Source organism: Sceloporus occidentalis, unplaced genomic scaffold, assembly GCF_023333645.1.
Source record: "Sceloporus occidentalis isolate IW3139 unplaced genomic scaffold, rSceOcc1.0.p SCAF_23, whole genome shotgun sequence".
Classification (NCBI taxonomy): Eukaryota; Metazoa; Chordata; class Lepidosauria; order Squamata; family Phrynosomatidae; genus Sceloporus; species Sceloporus occidentalis.
Window position 1 is genome coordinate 3,153,191 of NW_028317003.1, and position 19,717 is coordinate 3,172,907.

Sequence of the window (19,717 nt, forward strand, 5' to 3'; positions counted from 1 at the left end):
GCCTTTCGACTTGTACAGCAGTGACAGCTGTATCATCCAATTGCAAAATTAGTTGATACATGAAGAAAAGACTTCAGAAGAGGTGATTGGAGCATGACATGTTCAATTAATACAACTGATTTTTTTTTTTAAATTATTTTCTTGTTTTGAAATTTCTCCAGTTAGCGGAATTCCAGTTGACACAGAAGCATCAGGGTGAAGATCTCAGTTGCAATCATAAACAAAATCATAATTGCTAGGTTCCTTTGGGATAGGTGGAGGTGCATCAGGAATCTGTATATTTTCCAGGTCTAGAAGACGAAGCTTTATCTCCATGCTTAATAGTGTGTCCAAATCATTCCGTGTTAGGTCACTGATCATATCCTTCCCAAGTAATGCATTTAAGCCATCAGTCCAGATACAGTACTGTTAGGGGGGGAAAGAACATTGTTATAAGGCTGACCAAATACATGCAAACAGGCATCTGAGATGATGAGAATCATCATCTAGGTGCAATATGTTTTAGTTACCACGTATAATAACGTGTGTGTGTTCAGGGGTTAAGACACAAAGGGAGTAGACTTTTAGGTTCTACAACCAACAGAAGGTATTATCAGTGAATGGTAATCTCTGTCTTTTTTGAGAGGCTGATATGTATTGTAAAGCTTAGTCATATCAGTATCTATTCCATGAAAGAAACAAAAAGCCTCCTATACATTGAGTGTTAAGGACAAAGCTCAGAAGGGCAAGTGTGATACTCAAGTGAAAAAAAATAGTGTTACCAAACATCACATTTCCTACAGCAAAGTGGAATTTTGCAAGAAAATTCCCATGATGACTTTTTAATTGTGTTTTCCTTCTCTTTAGTTTGTTTCTAGTTCACAATCAATTTCTTAATTTAAAAAGGTCAAGTTTCCTACAAAATACGGAGGAAAACAGAAATGCTTGCGTCTTAAACAATCGATAGCGTTTGAGCATTTGTTTTTACTGCGTGTAGTATTTTTTTTTAGTATCAATAAAGCAGATCTTTTACCCAGAATAGGAAAGGGTATTTTAATTTGGAGATGCCCATAGGCTTATATTGTTTTTATATATACAATAATACCTTACCTCGTGTTTGTCTGGCGCTATGAAATCTAATTGGCAGTTGGAGTCATACATTATAGAAAAAGCCAACTCGAGAACCTCCTGAAATTGTGAAAAAAGAAAATGTCAGAAATGACATAAAAAACATAATTTAATCTATCAACATAAAGATGAAAAAGCTCCAGGCCACCTAAAGGGTAGATAATGGAATGCTTTTTCATAATTTCCTGTTATAGGCCCAAGACTATCCAATTGGGTTGCAAATTTTTTCTGCATAACAACCCCTTAGCAATTACTGAATGACTGTGACTAGATTCTAGTCCAGCAGCTCTTCTTTCAAGTTGATTTTGATCATTTACATGAAAAACAAACAAAATAAACTGTACATAGCGCAACATATAACCAGAAATAATAAAAGATCATAACCCAAAGTAGACAGCAAGTATTCTGATTAGAACAATTCAACCATATATTTATACGGCATATTTTTAGCATCAAGCGAACTACAGCACTATCCCCTATTCCTGTCTGCCATTATCTGTTCGTTTTAAAAACTGAAGACATTTTCTTTATTTTGGTTTTATTCTCATGGAAAAATAATTTTCAAAACATGTAAGATGAAAGAGTTAAATCCCTTTAAGCCTTATCTAGTTGAGTTCTGCTTTATTGATATGCAAAACCCAATGGTTATAAAGGAGAAAAAAACATATTAGTTCCATTAGCACTATGAATTCTGACATGTTAGGGGCTTACTATGCAATTATCCATCTATGAAGGCTTCAAGGCATCAATACATGTCATGTGCTAATTACACACTTACTTTACAAAGTGACATAAATTGTACCACCGGGTAGATACATGGAGCTATGATGAATTACTGTAGTAAGATAGAACAGCGGTTTACTTATCATGATATGAAATATGGTTTTTCACCTTGTTCTGCTTGGCTCCCTTTTCTTTTACGTGTAGACAGTCCTTTCCCGTCAGAATTGCTTTAATGTCTGCTACAGGCACTGCAAATAACAAACACGCATTAACGATATATGTTGTCACAAGAATGCACGTGTTCCTCTCTCCTCAGGGCCCTTATAAAGATATAAGTCTCTTACATGGGCAGTGACAGAACTGCCAAGAGCAACTTAGGGTTTGTTCTTTGACATTAATATTCTTTTGAGTGTCCACGTTGTGGACAACATGGTTTAAGAACTCAGGATCAGATATTGTATTTTATGCTAATGAAGCAATCACTGGGCATATACCATCCAAAGCAACCACTGCCCCTTGTTCTTGTACCCCAGAAAATTAATAAGTACCACCCTTAAAACTGCCTTTTTTCGAGCTGCAGGGCTCAAGCCTACTGCATTCTTCAATTATTATATGTATTGTGCTGAAATTTAAATCCAGAAGTGAAAAACGATACCTCTACAAATCTTACGTTCCCAGGTACAGCAAAACATTCTTTCCCCCCCCTTTTTTGTAGGAGTATACTTATTGATAGCCAATTGTAGCTAGAATGTATTATTAAAGCTAGAATTATCGTAATGAAAAATATAAAAAATACAAGATGTTAATAGCCCGGATTTTCAATGAAAAAAGGATGAAAATGATTCCAGGTTTCAAACAGAGTAATATAGGAACCCTAAACAGAGGATTAACTTTGCACGCAGAACAATCTTATTTATATTTAGAGAAAACGTCAAATATATTCAAATAATTATTGTTAAGGAGAAAATCCATATAATTGGGACTACCGCATTTGGAATACCAAAAAAGAGTCACCACAGAGTGTTTTCTGAGATGACACCTCACATTCAAATATGTAAAAACTATTACACTGTGTAATCCTCTAGAAAAAGACTCAAATTATACTGAAAATCTGTAATAAGCAGGGGTGTAACTAGAAACCATAGGCCCCTGGTTCCAAAAATTGCCCGGGGCCCCCCCAACTTCAACAGCTGGTCCGTGCTATCATTACCCAATCTTCAAACATACAACATATGTAAGCACACAAATTACACACACTTACTCATACTCACTAGCACACTCCATCTCACCCCACTTACACAATTACACATCCATGCTCACACATACACATGCATGGTCAAACATATATATATATAACCCCAATACGTTTCCGTCTCCCTGTGACGTGACCTAATACGTTCCTGTCTCCTCGTGCCGGTTCAAAATAGTTAGTTCTGACCTGGCAGATGCATACCCCTCCCAACACTTGAAATGTCCAAATAAGAACAATTTTGTTTTAGGGGGTGCATTAAGAGATGTAGCTAGAGAAATGTGACTTTGTGATCTCTTGGTAGCCATTTACATAACTAGGTAAGGTATTTAGAAAAAGAATAGTGACAGTAATAGTGAAGAAGAACAAGTAATACCCTTATATTTACACTATCGTGACTTCTAGGGCTGTAGAACCCTATGAAATGTTCATGTCCAGCAACACTCTTGAGCTCCTAGAACAAAAAGGGACTACCTCTCTTAAAAAGCATAATTTGAAAGTTTTACAGTTGCTGTTTAAAGACAGCCTCATATAAATTAATCTGTCAGGTTGGCATTTCGGTAATTATCCTCCTTGGTGTCAGTAATGCATGTTCAAGCATTATCAACTGACTATAGCAAAGAAAAAATGATTTCAAAGAGAAAATTTACTGTCCTTGACTAAATAAAAACCAATACTTGGGCATTTTAATATCCATTCTTAAAAATCACTTTTCAATAATTACTAACTAATGGAATAGCCATGTTTTATCAAAGTGCCAATTGAAATCCAAGGACCTGGATGTCTTAGACATTTCTGTTCTAGTAGGGTGCTATGAAAAATTAATGTTTCTTTTCTTTGCTTTAAAGACAGATTTGAGCTGTGGAGTTACGGACTTACATTGGTGTCATGGTTACTTACAATTCCATAGTTCTGGCTGCTGGATAGGTTCAAACATGATATTTTATGGGTAAATTTACTAATGGATGAAATAATGCTTTGTGTTGTGATAGTAGTTAGAGTCTAAAACATATATTATTTATAAAAACTACACATATTTTATGTTTATTTGTTTAGAGATACTTCATTTAAAGCTTCAACTTAAGGAAGATAAGATTGGGCATTATCTCATCAATATCCTGCCCTCTCTCTTCAACCACCTAACCGATAAACAATCAGATATTTAGCAGGTAAGAGATAACATACATAGCATTTGTACTTACATTTCTCTTGCAAAGAATCATGCGGTACTTCTCCTTGGGGACTCTCCTCCAAATCTCCATAGTGTAACACTTTGTGATTTGGTGACAGCCGACAATACCTAAACTTATCTGAAAAGAAATAATACAGACATCATAGTAACAACAGTCATCATCATTATTCTAGCAACAAATGGCACATCTGTATGCTGCTCATACATAAGTTAATTGAACCCAATAACCCATTTTGTTCTAGTTTGGCGACATCCACAATATGAATACCAGGTTTACAAACACTTTAGGGGTGCTAAATATATCAATATATCAATCAATAAAAGATGGAATGTTTCCCTGTCTGAACTGCTATTAGCTGAACCGTGTTCTAATTCAGAACACTAACAACACAATACTTTATTTATATTTACATAATGCTTTTGATGTGAAAAATAGGTTAATAGCACAAGAAAAATCCAATATGGTACATGTTCAGGTAAATGATGTGTTTATCAAGGTTTATTAAGTCAAAGGTGAGTCTGTGCGCAAACTGTGGTAACCTAAAACTTGCTGACCTAATAATTCATCATGAAGGGTAGACCTCATTAAATTTCTCTGGCAACAAGATTGCGCTGACCTGCATACAAACATTAATGGGGTCCATGGAGTCCTAGGCATTTTACTGCATTGCAAATTGGTGCATGCAAGGCCATCTTTTGTATAGGGTAAAACAGGGAGGTTGCACGCTCTGACCTGTTCTGCTCCCAGGCATCTTGGTAACCAGTGTGTCCAGCAGGGCCACATAATACACAAGTTGCATGGATAACTCAATGCAAGAGAAACAGGAATAATGAGAGCTGTGAGAGGCAGAGAGGTGAGAGACAGGGGAAGCTGTAAGAAGGAGAACTGGGAGAACACAAGTAAGAATTAGTGTGTGTGTATATGGTGTTACCGAGGGTGTGTATGTGAGTGCATGGTGTTAGCATGTGTAGGTGTGTTACTGTATGATGCGAGTGCATGTTTGTATGTGGTGCACTGTGTGTATGTGTTCGTGCGTGGTGTTAGAGCAACTAGTCTGTAAGCTGTGCAGTAGAGAAAAGGACAACTGGGTGCTACTGCAGGCTGCCCATGATAAGTGGCCTAGCTTTGATTAATATTTATTAATATGTACTATTACATGCATATACATAGGAAATGCACAAAAGGTAGTGGTTTATGTGATGCTGTTGCAGGATAGAAGTCCCACAAAAGTTGCTCTGGGCCCAATACCCTACTAGGGATAGCCTTGCATGCACCATTTTTTTTTTTTTTTACAGAAGTTATAAAATTAGTCTTGTGTTTCATTTATCTTCCTCATCTGTCTGGTTTTGGTTAATTAGGAAGTGTACCTAAATTAATTTAATATTAACTAATTTAAACAACAAAAAATCAAAACTATAATATACTCACAAGGTGATAGATGTCTGCATGCAAAGGTGTGATTCAAGCATTATGTATCATTAGTGTAAATTACCAACTGCAAATTAGATTAACTACTATAGTAATTGGTTTTGATGTTTGCTACAATTTCTTGCCTTCGGAAATTAAGGTTGTTGGAGAGAATATTCTCGGTTATTGTTTTTGAAATCATTTGAATTTGTTCAAACCTCTGTCACTAATGTGCTAGTGAAACTGAAGCCTTGATAGGTAGTCATACTATTGTTATATTATTTTGGTCTTTTTGTTCCTTTGAAACGCATGTCAAACTGGAAACAAAAGTATTTAATACAGAACACCGATTAAAAGCAAAATTACATTCACAGGGTACTAATTTCCTTAAAGGGATAGTTTAGTGTTGCTGACAGTCTCACTAAAATATACTGTATGTTAAAGACCTTTATATGTACTTTAATATGAATTTAAAAGTTAAAGGGACACTCCAACCATCATATATACTTTCATATTTTCAGTACGTAGGTACTGTTTTGTACCTGTGCACAGTTCTATAGTAAATCAGGGACATTACAGATGTATTAGGCAAAAGCGTAAGCCTTATAAGAAAATAAAATGATCTATTGACATCATATGCTTTATTTCCTATGTATTTATAGCCCTTTCACTGCTTATTGATAAGTGGTCCTTTTATAGTGCTAGAATGAGCCTACAAGCCAGCTGGTAACTTAATAGCTTTAATTAATAACATATCATAAAGTTAGGGAAAAAAATAGTCAAAATCTCAATGGGGATGAGGAATAAAAACAGTAGGGGAATAGTTTGCTTTCATAAATTGCAATAAAAAAATGTATTGCCAAGAAAATTACAACAGAACTGAGTGCAAACAGTGTTATAATATCACTGAATGTCAGACTCACTTTATACCTATTTTTCAAAGAAAGCTCAGACATCCTAAGGAAAAATGTAATTAATTCTGTCATTTTCAAGTACAATAGGTTTTTTCCACACCCAACGGCAAACGGAGCATTATTATAAAAAGTCCAGCAGACAAACACAACGGCATCTCGTGCTATGTTTTTGAGTGTAAAAACCTAATACTTCCATGCCTTGATGATTTCTTCACTTCCTGTTTGCCTCTTTAAGGGATTGCAACCCCCCCCCCACAACATTCTATTCCTTGGTTCCTCATACTAGTGAGGAGAACTGATTTAGAATCTTGCCACTTAATGGCAATTTCCAGGAGCTTCTCCTGCTCCTTATAGGTGGTGGGAAAGGCTAGGGCACAGTTACTGCTGGGACATGGGCAGTAATCAGGCCCGGACTGGGACAAAAAATAGGCCCGGGCATTTAAGACTGAGCAGCCCATTTTTATTTATTTATTTTTAAAGCCCACCCTTCATGTACCATCTTTGCATTTCCCCAAATCACTTAAACATTCATGATAGACACAAACACTTACTCACTCATTCACACAAATCAATAACACATATTCATTAATGCAGTCTCACAAATCATTCAAGCAATTTATCCACACATGAATTCATTAATTCTCATACGCATTCACACAATTCATCCACACATTTATTCATTCATTCTCATACGCATTCATAATACATCGGGTTTTTGTTTTTTTTTTACTTTATTTAACATCCTCCATGTTAAATAAATTTAAACAAACTTTATTTAACATGAAGGATGTTAAATAAAGTAAACAACCCCCCCCCGATGTTTTAATTCAAGCCGTGTGCGGCCGCGCACCCCTAAGGCCAGCCCTGGTGGGGGTTGCCCGGCCTCCTAGAGAAGCGGACCCGGTCGCAGTTTCTGCGGGCTTAAGGGGCAGGTGCCCCTTATGCCCTGCGTTAATGCGGCCGCATAGGCCCAGTCAGTCCGGTCCTGATTGAGCCTTTTTTAAGGTAGGTGCCTGGAGCTGCAGCTCCATCAGCCCCTACGTGAATCCGGCCCTGGGCCGCCCGGCCCACCGGGAAAATGCCCGGTGTGCCCGATGGCCAGTCCGGGCCTGGCAGTAATTAAATGGATTCTGGGTTGGGAGTGGGTGCAACCAAATGTCAACGATCCCCATAAATTCAAGACACTAAGCCAGAGCCCCATTGAAACTCATTAAGATCTCAGCAATTGCTAAGAAATGCTATCTGATTAACAACAAGCAATGGGATGGCTACGGCATGTTACTGCTTGTCCATGTTTTCTGCAGTTTATTCTCTAAAACTGCCTTCTATAAGAAGCTGGAGATGTAAGAAAGCTCCATTGGTAAATGCCACTGACTGCAGAGCCTATTTAAACCTTAAACACCAGCAGGATCAACTCATCCCTTTATCTTTCCGAGGTCGATAAATACCATTCATTAGGTGATAACTATTATTCAGCTGGTGATTTGGTTAATTTTGAGAGCACTAGGTGTTATGTACAGCACGGAATGGGTGGAGTTACACTACATATCCATTATAAAGCCAAATAGACGCTAAATCTAGACGTCACTTAGGGCCTATAATTTATGATGATAAACCATGACTGCACCTACTAGATTAAGAAGTTGAACCATTGACCGTACCTGTAAATGGTAAAGGAGACAGCACAAGATTGGGTTAGTGGGACGCAAAGACCCATAGATTTATATTTGAGTATCCCAACTGGTGATTTCTTATTGGTATAGAACAATTGAAATCCCTGCTTCAATATATAAGCATATATTTACCAGCTAACAAATGTAGTTTTCATAAGGCTTGTTATTAGATGCATTTGGCTGACACATATAGCAAATTGCTGCAATAAACTCTTTGCGATGGTCTATTAATGGGTTAAAATTTATACAGCCTCTTTTACAAAAGTACCGAGGTATGTTTATATATTATTTATAAGGTTAAAAAGATAGGCTTAGAAATAAAGAGGAAATAAAAGGCAAAGGGATTTCTATATGTGAAAGAAAAATAAGTGTTCTGTCACCGTTCATCTAAATAAATATCATTGTCCAGAAGTTACTAGGCATGTACAATTACAGAACTGAACCATGACTTAAACAATGCACAGATCATGTGTGTGTCTTATATCAACACAAATAGAGTTTGCATACTTAAATACATATAACTCTTAAGATTAAGGGGTCATTTAAGTAATAAGTGAATATGGTATACATTTACTATATTCAGTTCCAGAGAGGTGGCACTCAGTGGGTTAAACCCCTGGCATGAACAATGAACACAATCCCCATGATGAAGACTTAATGCATATCGATAGAGAAATGATTTATTTCATTCTAAGTGTAGCCTGCCCAAAGGGCCAACAGCATAAAATGCTTTCACCACTTAGAAAGAGCTATGTAAGCAATATATCACTCCCTGTGCCCAGGAAAGCCACAATGGTAGGTGTTGGCCATTAAGACAAACATAAAGACAAAGGAACTGTTAACAAGGCCAAATGACTTGAAATGCTTCTTTCATTTATGTTCCATTATCAAATGCAACCTTTACTTGAGTTAGTGTGATGGGCTGCATTGTGGCTGGATGCTAGGAAGGACAGCTATAAATTAAAAACAGGAGCTTTGGAGTTAATATGTCATGAAAGTAAACTGGACCATACAAAGGAGGTCTACAAGTGTCCATAATAAGCCCTGACCCAGGTTTGGGACCCAAATCTATATTGCCCCTCTTTCCTCCACTATGTCCTTATTTCCTGGAGTCTAGAATGTTTGCTGGGTTTGAAAATACCACAGCCCTGAAATCCTCTATAATATGTATAGCAACAGCAGAGTGTTTTAAAAAAACCTAGCCACAGCTTAATTCTTCACTACATTTGAATAGTACTTATAAGTCATAAAAGACTAATTTAGATAAAATTCTCATCACAGTTGATGGCGATTATATAAGTAGGTGTTACACTACATACAACAATACATACAAACTTAGTAAAAAAAAAAAGGCAAAAAAAAAAAAGCAATAGTGTTATCATGACCTATGAAGTTACCTTCTAGTTACTCCATCATTCCTCCATTTTACCCCTCTGGTCTCCTATTATAGCCCTTCTCGTCTCTTTCTTGCCTCTAGTTATTATTAGGCCCCTTGTATACTTGTGCTCGCTACCTATCCAGTTCCGTTGCCCCTCTAACCCCAATTCACTTTTCTCTTATTTTAACCGTCCATTATCCAACTCATTGCAGTTCTCCATCCTATCCCACCAAAGCATCATCTCAATCTTCAAACCACCTCTCATTTTAAGCCTTTATTTTCTTACTCAAACCCCATCTTGTCATAACTGCTCTTGTGAAATGTAGCAAATTAACCTCCAATCCATGTTTCTCAATTGTGTCCACCCACCCTATGCACACATAGTCAATCAGTGGACACCATGAGCCAAGTGACACTTTAATATATTGCTATATCTAACACTCTTTTTAAAGGACAATACTTTATTGTTCAGTCTTCGTGGTATATACACATTGTCCTTATTAGCTTTCCGACAATCTACGCGTTGTCTACTCTTGTCAGTCAGCTCCACTACAGCTTTCACCCATTTCAAATTTAATGAAAACTTTGCTTGAAATGAACAGGTATGTGGCGCGACCGGTGACATTCTGGAGCACACGTTAATGTTAACACAGTTCAATTTTCTTTCGTCTTCAATGAAATCGTGGAATGAAAGAAAAAATAAAAAGGTACAAGATGAGTATTCTATCTTTTCAATACAAACTTTAAGAAGAAAAAAGGAGGATGGGGGTTCAACACTTTAAAGATGATTATTTCATGTGCAATGGATTCAGGGAAAAAGCATTTTATAAAGCTGAATGTCAGCAAAAGGAAAAGCGAGAAAATAGCCTACTGGGATTTAAGCTACCAGAAACATTTTATAAAAATGAAATTATGGTATATTATTTCCACAATATTGTTCTTGCATGTAAAACCAGTGCATTAGACTCTGTTTAAATACATGCTGACTTGTTTGTCTACCTACCTTCACCTCAACAGGGAACCTGCTCAGATATGGCTTCATTGGCCAGAGTCTCTTAAATTGTACTTGACCTAAACATGATACTACCTTAATCAATTTGTTCTTAATTCACATAGTTTTGTGTGGGACCTTCCTAGTACCGGCAGCCCAGAGCGCCCCCAAATGCCATGTAAAGGAAGCAGAAAGGCAGCGATAAGGGGGTAGGATCAGACCAATTTAGACACTAAAGTGTTGGAAAGTAGGTGGAAGTGGGTAGAACCTGGGAGGAGGTGGACATGACCAAAAGCTGCTTCCTCATCCAGAGATTGAAGAGGTGTTTCACCTGGGTAAAACCTAGCTCTGCCCATGACCTATTTGACTGGTATACACATCACACATACACACATACTAGGTGTACACACACTATGAATGAGTACTTGAACAGTGACAAGTCATGTCATGACAATTATCTAAGGCATTTTTAGAACAATAATGGATTTGACTCACAAAGCTGATTTCTAGAAATATTTTCTTCTGTTTACATACACATATTTAGGGCTGTACAACACTGTGATACCCAGAAAACATCCACAGCTCTTACAAAAGAGGGACTGAGATATGGGTCTCAAACCAAAGGGCATATTTCCCAAGTACCCACAGCTTAGAATGCCTATTGTCTACAACAATATATACACTCACTGGCCACTTTATTCGATACACCTGTTCAATTGCTTGTTAACACAAAAAGCTAATTAGCCAATCACATGGCAGCAACCCAATGCATTTAGGCATGTAGACATGGTCAAGACAAGTTGCTGAAGTTCAAACCGAGCATCAGAATGGGGAAGAAAAGGGGATTTAAGTGACTTTGAACGTGGCATGGTTGTTGTGCCAGACTGGCTGGTCTGAGTGTTACAGAAACTGCTGATCTACTGGGATTTTCATGCACAACCATCTCTAGGGTTTACAGAGAATGGTGTGGGAGACATTTTCTTGGCACACTTTGGGCCCCTTAGTACCAATTGAGCAACATTTAAACACCACAGCCTACCTGAGTATTGTTGCTGACCATGTCCATCCCTTTATGACCACAGTGTATCCATCTTCTGATGACTACTTCCAGCAGGATAATGCACCATATCACAAAGCTCACATCATCTCAGACTGCTTTCTTGAACATGACAATGGGTTCACTGTACTCCAATGGCCTCCACAGTCACCAGATCGCAATCCAATATAGCAACTTTGGGATGCGGTGGAAAGGGAGATTTGCATCATGAATGTGCAGCCTACAAATCTGTTGCAACTGCGTGATGCCATCATGTCCATATGGACCAAAATCTCGGAGGAATGTTTCCAGCACCTTTTAGAAAGTATGCCACGAAGAATGAAGGCACTTCTGAAGGGAAAAGGGGATCCAACCCAGTACTAGCAAGGGGTACCCAATAAAGTGGCCAGTGAGTGTATGTTCCACAGCCCTAAAACTATGTGCATATACACAGCAAAAACTATTTTTTAAATGTTACATGTGTAAGTGTGTATATACATTGTATTAAGGGCATTGAATAGCACAGCAACATATATATACTGTTTTACTGACAGGCTCATTTTAAGGAAAGAAAACTTTAAAAATAATTTAATAGAAAAACAGTCATCCCTACACCATCTCAGTCAAAAGGTTTAGTGTCTACTGATGCTGACCTAGATATTAAATAGTGACCTCATAGAGAACTTTACGGTGGACATCATTTTTTTTAAATTACTGTGACAACAACCTTCAGACTATCATATTATTTGGAAAAGGTTATTTTCCAATTTATTTTCAGTGCTGAAATCTAGGTCATTTTTGTAAAGTAAAGACATCAAGTAGTCTATAAAAGGGAATGCATTTCAAAAAGAATCAGCGGGTTTTTTTGTTGTTGTTGTTTTTTTAAGTTTTGTAGGGTCCTTCTCACAATATAGTATTAACCAATGGCAACAGTCATAAATGTTCAGAGATATAACAAAGCAACATGTATCCTATTTAAAAAAAAATAATCAGGCCCCTTAAGAATATAAAAAAAATCTTCGATATACCTTCACTAGCTATCTTGTTTATTGCTGGCCAATAATACTTATTATGACAGATTATAGGTGTATGAATACATGTTTTGGGTAGGACATTTTTAACAGAGACACGTTATAGGGCCTACGAAAGGAAATCAAGAAGACAATCCATGGAGATGTAATAAACAAGTTAAGAATAATCATAGCCTACCCTAAAAGGTCATGTGATACCAGACCTATAGAGGAAACTAGTAAGGCAGAGTTAATTTTTGCTTGTTTTGTTGCAAGCCACATATTGTTTTCTTTCTCACCATCTCAAGACTTCCACGAAAAGGGATGTTCGAAACTTTTTGTGAAGGGAACACCATTATAGCTAAATATTTGAAATACTATCCATTCCTTATGAAAGCTTGGTGGTGGTGGGTGGTAATGACAAACTGAAGTGTTATGATGTCATTGCTGCTGAAAAAGCTTCTTAGATGGTTAAGGTAGAGATACAGTAGTTAAGAGCAAAAATGATATAAGCGCGTGTTATATCTGCTTTAATGGTTGCACAGGGAAAATGAATTCACAAACCTTAAATCTAAAGATATCCATTCTATTCATGAATTGAACAATTTGTTACTAAATACAGAGGTGACCCGTTGACAGGTAGTGTGACTGACATTTAATACAAATGTCATCAGCTTTCTGTAGGGGGCTTAGACATATATAATTAAGTAATGGCTTTTGTGAAAGATAACCTTTGCAGAATTTGGAATATACAATCTTTTTTCGTAAGGTAGGTTTTATTTTTAGCATTAATGATTACAGTTGCCATCCAGCTTTGAGCTGTTGAATGAATGAAATGAGAATAAAATGGTTCGCGGGCTGCATCATAAAACTATCAATTAATATATAGTACACTATGGTAACAGTATATTTGAAGATAGTATTTCTCCTATATACGTTTCACCATAGTTCCCAAAATTATCTTCTTTTGCAGGGAAGCATAACTAATAAATGCAGGGAAAATTCTCTTCGTCATTTTTCCCTACCCTGGTGTCATTTTTATTAAGGAGCTCTGAACTGTATCAAGGTGTTCTTAAGCATTACATGTTTTAATAAAATCACATACATTACCCATTTGCTTAATGCCTAACTCAGCTGTATAAAGTCAAAGTACAAAGTCACTTAAGTCTTGTAAACACCTACCCCTACACACTCCATAAGACACAATCGCTCTCTTTGGCTGTTTTAAAGGTTGGAAGGTATGATGTATGTTATCATACATAGGAACACTGCAGGTATAGACAAAACCGTGTGGAGCAAGACTTAAAACAAAAGATATATATCCCATATTGAGCTGAGCAAGGGCATAAGCGACCCATGCATGGCCACTTAAGGAAACCAGCTAGTCTTCCCAAGCCCACTTAATAAATGGCGCTCTATATAATATAAAAAACCCACATGGAACCAGATCTATAAGGATTTTAGTTTCTGTGTTAGCAGTATATAAAGCTCCCATTCAAATTATTAATCGTTAATAGATCAAGATCATTTAAACTTTTCGAAACAGAAACTGCTGTGCTAACAGAAACCGCAAAGCCATTTGATTAGGGTCTTTAAACGAATCATGGCATGAACAGGATATCTGTCGATGGAAAATTCAGTCTTTGAAAATGTGAAGGCTTTCTCTTTATTTCAATGTGGGCTCCAGGGAAACAGCAGGGATTCTCACTCTGTGGAAAACCTGAACTTAATTCCTTGTACTTGAACGACTTGAAGAAGCACTTAAAATTTCATAAGGAGACGTTTTCCGACATGTAGGTCAAACTTCTATAGGCAGTGAGATAACACGTACCACTAAAGAATTGATGAACGTCATTCCCATCAACATGTTCTTGAGACTCCGAGAATATTTTATCTCATAAAATATTAAGAAGAATGTGGTGGAAGTACTGCTACCATTCTCCCATCATACATCAGAGTGTAATTACAATATAACACATATTGTGTCACTTGGATTGAATGCAGCATGTAATTCAGATAAAATATTAGCACATAAAATTCTACATATTTATAATTTTTTAGTTTTATAGAGCTACTATTTCTAGGTTTCTCAGTTAAATTAAGTACTGTAGATATGCTGATTAATCCTAATAGAATGTCTCTTCTCCCAAAAAAAAGTATATATATATATATTTTTATTTTTTTTTAAATTATTATTATTTTATTTTTTTTTAACAAGAACCAGTGCTAATTTTTGTTTTTTGTATCCGCACTAACACTAAGTGAGAAACAGCTAGTTACCCAAACGCTTCAACATAGCGAAGCTACTCAGAATGTTTGAAAATATATTTTTCAACATTAATCTATATGCTTAATTTATAACACCACTATAAAATATCTTCAATACAGGCTATACACTGATGTTCCACCTTAGGTGGTTATTTGCGTACATTTTTTCACAGGTAAAAAGGTCAATGATGCAAAGTCTCATAAAACATTCTCTTAACTGTTTCACACACTTAACCCTTTGCAAGAGAAAGGCTGTGAATAATAAGGGGCATGTAACTTGAATTACCACAAGAGCATCTTTTTTAAGCATTCCTATGAAACAGTGCTCTAGTAAACACTAAATGATACATGAGGTAGGCATCAGTATAACCTATATCTTTTGAAGCAACAGTAAGAAAAGAATTCAATACAATACCTTGTCGTCTTCGGTTATAATGCTTCCTAAAGCAGGTTCCTTCGACAAGCCGGTTGAGGCGTTGCTGCTTTATGAGCTCCAAAATTTCTGGCTGTATTTTTTCTTTAAGCTCCCTAAAATGCAAACAAAAATGACTGAGAATCTCCAAAATGAACTAAACGTGATTATTTTAGCAGACTTTTTCAACTCCAGAATTCAAACCTTCTCTGCAACGCAGGTTTTGTGTTTCACTAGTACACAATTGGCCCCATAATTAGCAAATTCTGAAAGAGAAACACACATTGAATCACCTGTGCTTAATTGTTAGGGCCATCTCGTTTTATTTAAAATCACATAAATGGTTATATTTTTCTGTACGGATAACAAAGAAGTACTTTCTTCATCAGGTATGCTCTAAATACATTTATGGCCCAGCTGAGTTGATGAGTGCAAACTGTTTATCTTAGAGAAGGTCATAGAATGTGAACCTCAGAAACTGGTTCTCCACTATTATATTTTAAGGTAAGTTATAACCTTTGTTTTTCTTATTATATTAATCTTGAGTAAAACGAATACGGTATAGCATATCTAGATTGTGTATATCTTACATATTGTTTGTTACATGTGTTAATACCCAATTATAAGAGTGTCTTAGGAGTTTGAGAAAATGTTAATATATCACTAATTATTTTCAAGGTTAGTCTGTTCATTTTAATGATCAAGCCTGCCTAAACACTTTGTTGAATGGTATTCTGGAAATAGAATACTATTTTTAATAGGTGGGTAATAAACTTTTATGGCCTTTTTGAGTAAACTGTTTCATTACTGTCAATAACTAAGATTACTCAGACGAGAGAGTGCACATATACTCACACTAACACATCCAGACACAGCAGTGGCGTCGCTACAGGGGGGCAATTGCCCCCCCTAGGTTATTCCTTGCCCCCCCTGTTGCCCCCCCGCCGAATTTGTAACCACCCAGGACAGTCCTTGACTGCTAACGACGGCATGGTGCCGTCGCTAGCAGTCCCAGTCAGGCACTAACGACGGCACCATGCCGTCACTAGCACTATCTTACCTTGATGGAGGTCTGTGGACCTCCATCACCACCTACCCCGGCGATCTGCCCCTCACACTGAAGGGCATCACCGGGGCCACCTGATCTGCCCAGTGACGTTTCGCGCAATGACGCGATGACGTCACCGCGCAACTTTATTAACAACTGACAATTGTCAGTTAAAGAGGTATGGGGGCATGCTGCTTAGATGCCTGTATCTCAGGCATCTAAGCAGCTACATACCCCCAACATATACCGTTGAAAAGGTAATTGCCTCACCTTCCCAACGGTATATAGATTGTAAAAAAAGAATAAAAAATATTAAGTTAACAAAAATAAAAATGTAAAAAAAATGATTTGGGGGTCTCTAAAGGCAGATAAAAAAAGATCAAAATTGCCTAGAGACCCCCAAATTAAATTATTTAAACATAAAGTAGTTTAACTTTAAAAAAAAAGTTTAAGTATTCTAGCTAAATGATCACTGTGGTAGCCAATGTTACCACAGCGATCATATAGCTATAAAAAGTCACATTCCCTTTTTAAAAATGGCCGATACTAATTTTTAATCCTATGATCCCTTTGATCATGGGGTTAAATTTTTAAATCCTGATGAACTGCAAATATTATTAAAATCAGCCATTTAACCTGTGCGGTACGTGAGTAACCATATCATCCCTGGAGCGCCTTGCATTTTTACTGCAAAACTTATTTTTGCTGTAAAAGTGATTTTTTCTTCTCCCTTTACCATAATTTCTTTGGGATTGTAAGGGGAAAGAATGGTGTGTGCTACTGTGAGTAAATGTATGGAAAGAATGGCGTGTGCTTCTGTGAGTGAATGGAGATATGAAAGGCGTGTGAATGATCAGTAATTAGGGTTGAAGCCTTGACGTGGCATTACTGCTCACGTAGGAAGTTAAATTATGGCACAAAAAGTACACATTTGCAAAAACTACATCCCTTGGCGCATCAAATGAGGGGCTGCATGTGTTTCTAGTACAAATCTGGAGTGCGCAAGACACAAATGAACATGTCGTTATGGTTAGAAAAAACATATTTTCAAGCCAAAGCGACATATTCCATCATTATTTGTGCACTCAACTTTTGTCCTAGAAATACATGTAGCCCCTCATTTGAAGCTCCAAGGGGTGTAGTTTCTTAAAATGGATGAATTGTCTGAATGAGGGAGAGCATGAGTTAATGTGATTGTGTGTATCATAGATGTATAATTGTGGAAGGGCAAAGATGGCACTAGCAGGATGTTTGAGCCTTGGGGAACAGGATGGCACAGGCAGGGTGTATATGGGACAAAGATGGCAAATCTTATGTGTGTTATCTGGGTGCTGGCCAGGTTCTATGTGGGCAGCGTGGTTGGGGTGTGCAACCTGTGATCTATCCCTGTAATTTAGGGGGTTTTAAATATACCTTTAATGCCGTGTTTTTATGTGAATTCCAATTGATCTGTACCTGCAAAGCTTGGTTTGTGTGTTCTTCTGTAGATCCATATCTGCTATGCTATGTTTCCATACATTATTTATGTATACCTGCAAATACAGGGTTTGTATGTCTTGTTCAGTTGATTAATACCTGCAATGCTGTTTCCATGTATTGATTTGATCTATACCTGCAATGCTACATTTCATATATTATTATTGTATACCTGCAAATACAGGATTTGTATGTCTGATTCTGTTTATTTGATATATACCTTCAGTGCTGAGATCACAAGTGAATTTCAATTGATCTATACATGCAAAGCTGGTTTTGTGTGTTAATGTGTTGATCTATACCTGCTATCGGCAGCAGGGACTAATATTAGGCCCTGAAATCATTTAGTGGAAAAGTTAAGGTATAGTGTTTAAAGGATTTCAAGGATTAGTCGTACTAAATTGTGGCTTCAGGCTTCCCATGTTGAATGATCAAGTATTGTATTGTCCAATAACAAAAGTATCATTCCATAGCACATTACTTTTGGCAATATATATATATATATATGTGTGTGTGTGTTTTTTCAGTGGTATGATTTAATGGTGGAAATTATTAATGCCCCCCCCAGTTTGACTGTGGTATCTTGTGTGCCCCCCCTATATATTGTTTCTAGAGTCGCCACTGAGACACAGACACACACACACTAACATAACCAGACCACACATTAACATAACCAGACCCACACATACCCAGGCAGACCCACACATACCCAGGCAGACACACGGAACTCGCTTACCCTGCCTTCAGCTTGCTTTTAATGCTCCTGCACTACTCCCATGGGGTGTCACAACGCGATGTTACCGCTCAACTCTGCCTTCTTCTTGAAATTAGGAAGAAGAGGTAAGTCCGGGAGTCAGGGCCTCTTATCCCTACTCATGATGCATGCTGGTCTTGTCTCCCCTCTATAAGCCCATGTTGAGTCCGTTAAAGCAGTGGGAACTGGAATCTGCTTAGTCTGCTTATATGGTAGAATGTTTATATATATATCAGGATATTATATATAGCAGGACATGTGCAGTTTCATCTCACTGACTTCACATTACATTACGAAAGTGCCCCCCTCCAGTGAGATCCTGCTTTAGCAATAACTCATTTGGTCCTGTAGCTATGGTGATACAAGTTTTCAAACATTGCATCAGAATCACGCTTTATACATAATCCCCACATCAATAAATATTGCAGCCTACTGTCATCAGAGGAAGAAAAAGAGGTATCTAAAATTACCATGAAAACCTTTGGATAACAGGTTAGCATTAAAATCCAACTAACCAAAATGGATTTAATCTTACATGTAAAAGATAAGATACAAATGAAAAAAACTATGATTGATTTCTTTAACAGTGTCCATTTTTTAACATATAATTACAAATCCTCATACAGTATTTAATACGATATAGATGCTCTTTAATTATCAAAAAAACCTGACTTGGTTTTAAAAATATTATAGAAATATAAGCATATAGCAGTAGCAGAATACACGGGCAAAGCACAGATTCCTAGAAAAAAATGCAAAGCTGCAATGTTTTCCTAGAAAAGATGATCTATTTTTAGTAAGAGAAATACATTTTCAGCCAATACTGAAAACAAGCAATTAAACAGATTTATTTTTCAGAAGCATGTGTTGCTTTCTAGTTGACATTTTAGTTCTAGAGCAATATTGAACTGCAACAGGTTAGGGGTAGGTTATATTTTCATCATAGACCGTTTACTGGAGAAAAAAAAAAGAGCAGTTTGCCAGTGTCGAGTATTTTCGGTGCAATGTACATGGCTACAGAGTTTGATAACAAACCCGGATGGCTCCAACGCGGCTTCCAAATTGGGAAGATCTAGGT

The 19,717-nt window shown here is 37.0% G+C and overlaps 1 protein-coding gene across 4 annotated transcripts in view; it reads right to left on the reverse strand.

The window, feature by feature from the left end:
• Nucleotides 1-204: 204 nt before the first annotated feature.
• The window catches only part of LOC149300692 (engulfment and cell motility protein 1-like), a 140,385-nt gene continuing 120,872 nt past the window's right edge, over nucleotides 205-19,717 (reverse strand). For all 4 annotated transcript variants that reach the window (XM_089484722.1, XM_089484720.1, XM_089484723.1 and 1 more), the window contains 5 exons: nucleotides 15,365-15,477; nucleotides 4,282-4,389; nucleotides 1,999-2,078; nucleotides 1,090-1,167; nucleotides 205-405 (listed from right to left, as the gene is read on the reverse strand). In XM_089484722.1, coding sequence (XP_089340848.1) covers nucleotides 205-405; nucleotides 1,090-1,167; nucleotides 1,999-2,078; nucleotides 4,282-4,389; nucleotides 15,365-15,477 — 580 coding nt within the window. The remainder of the gene's footprint in view (nucleotides 406-1,089; nucleotides 1,168-1,998; nucleotides 2,079-4,281; nucleotides 4,390-15,364; nucleotides 15,478-19,717) is intronic.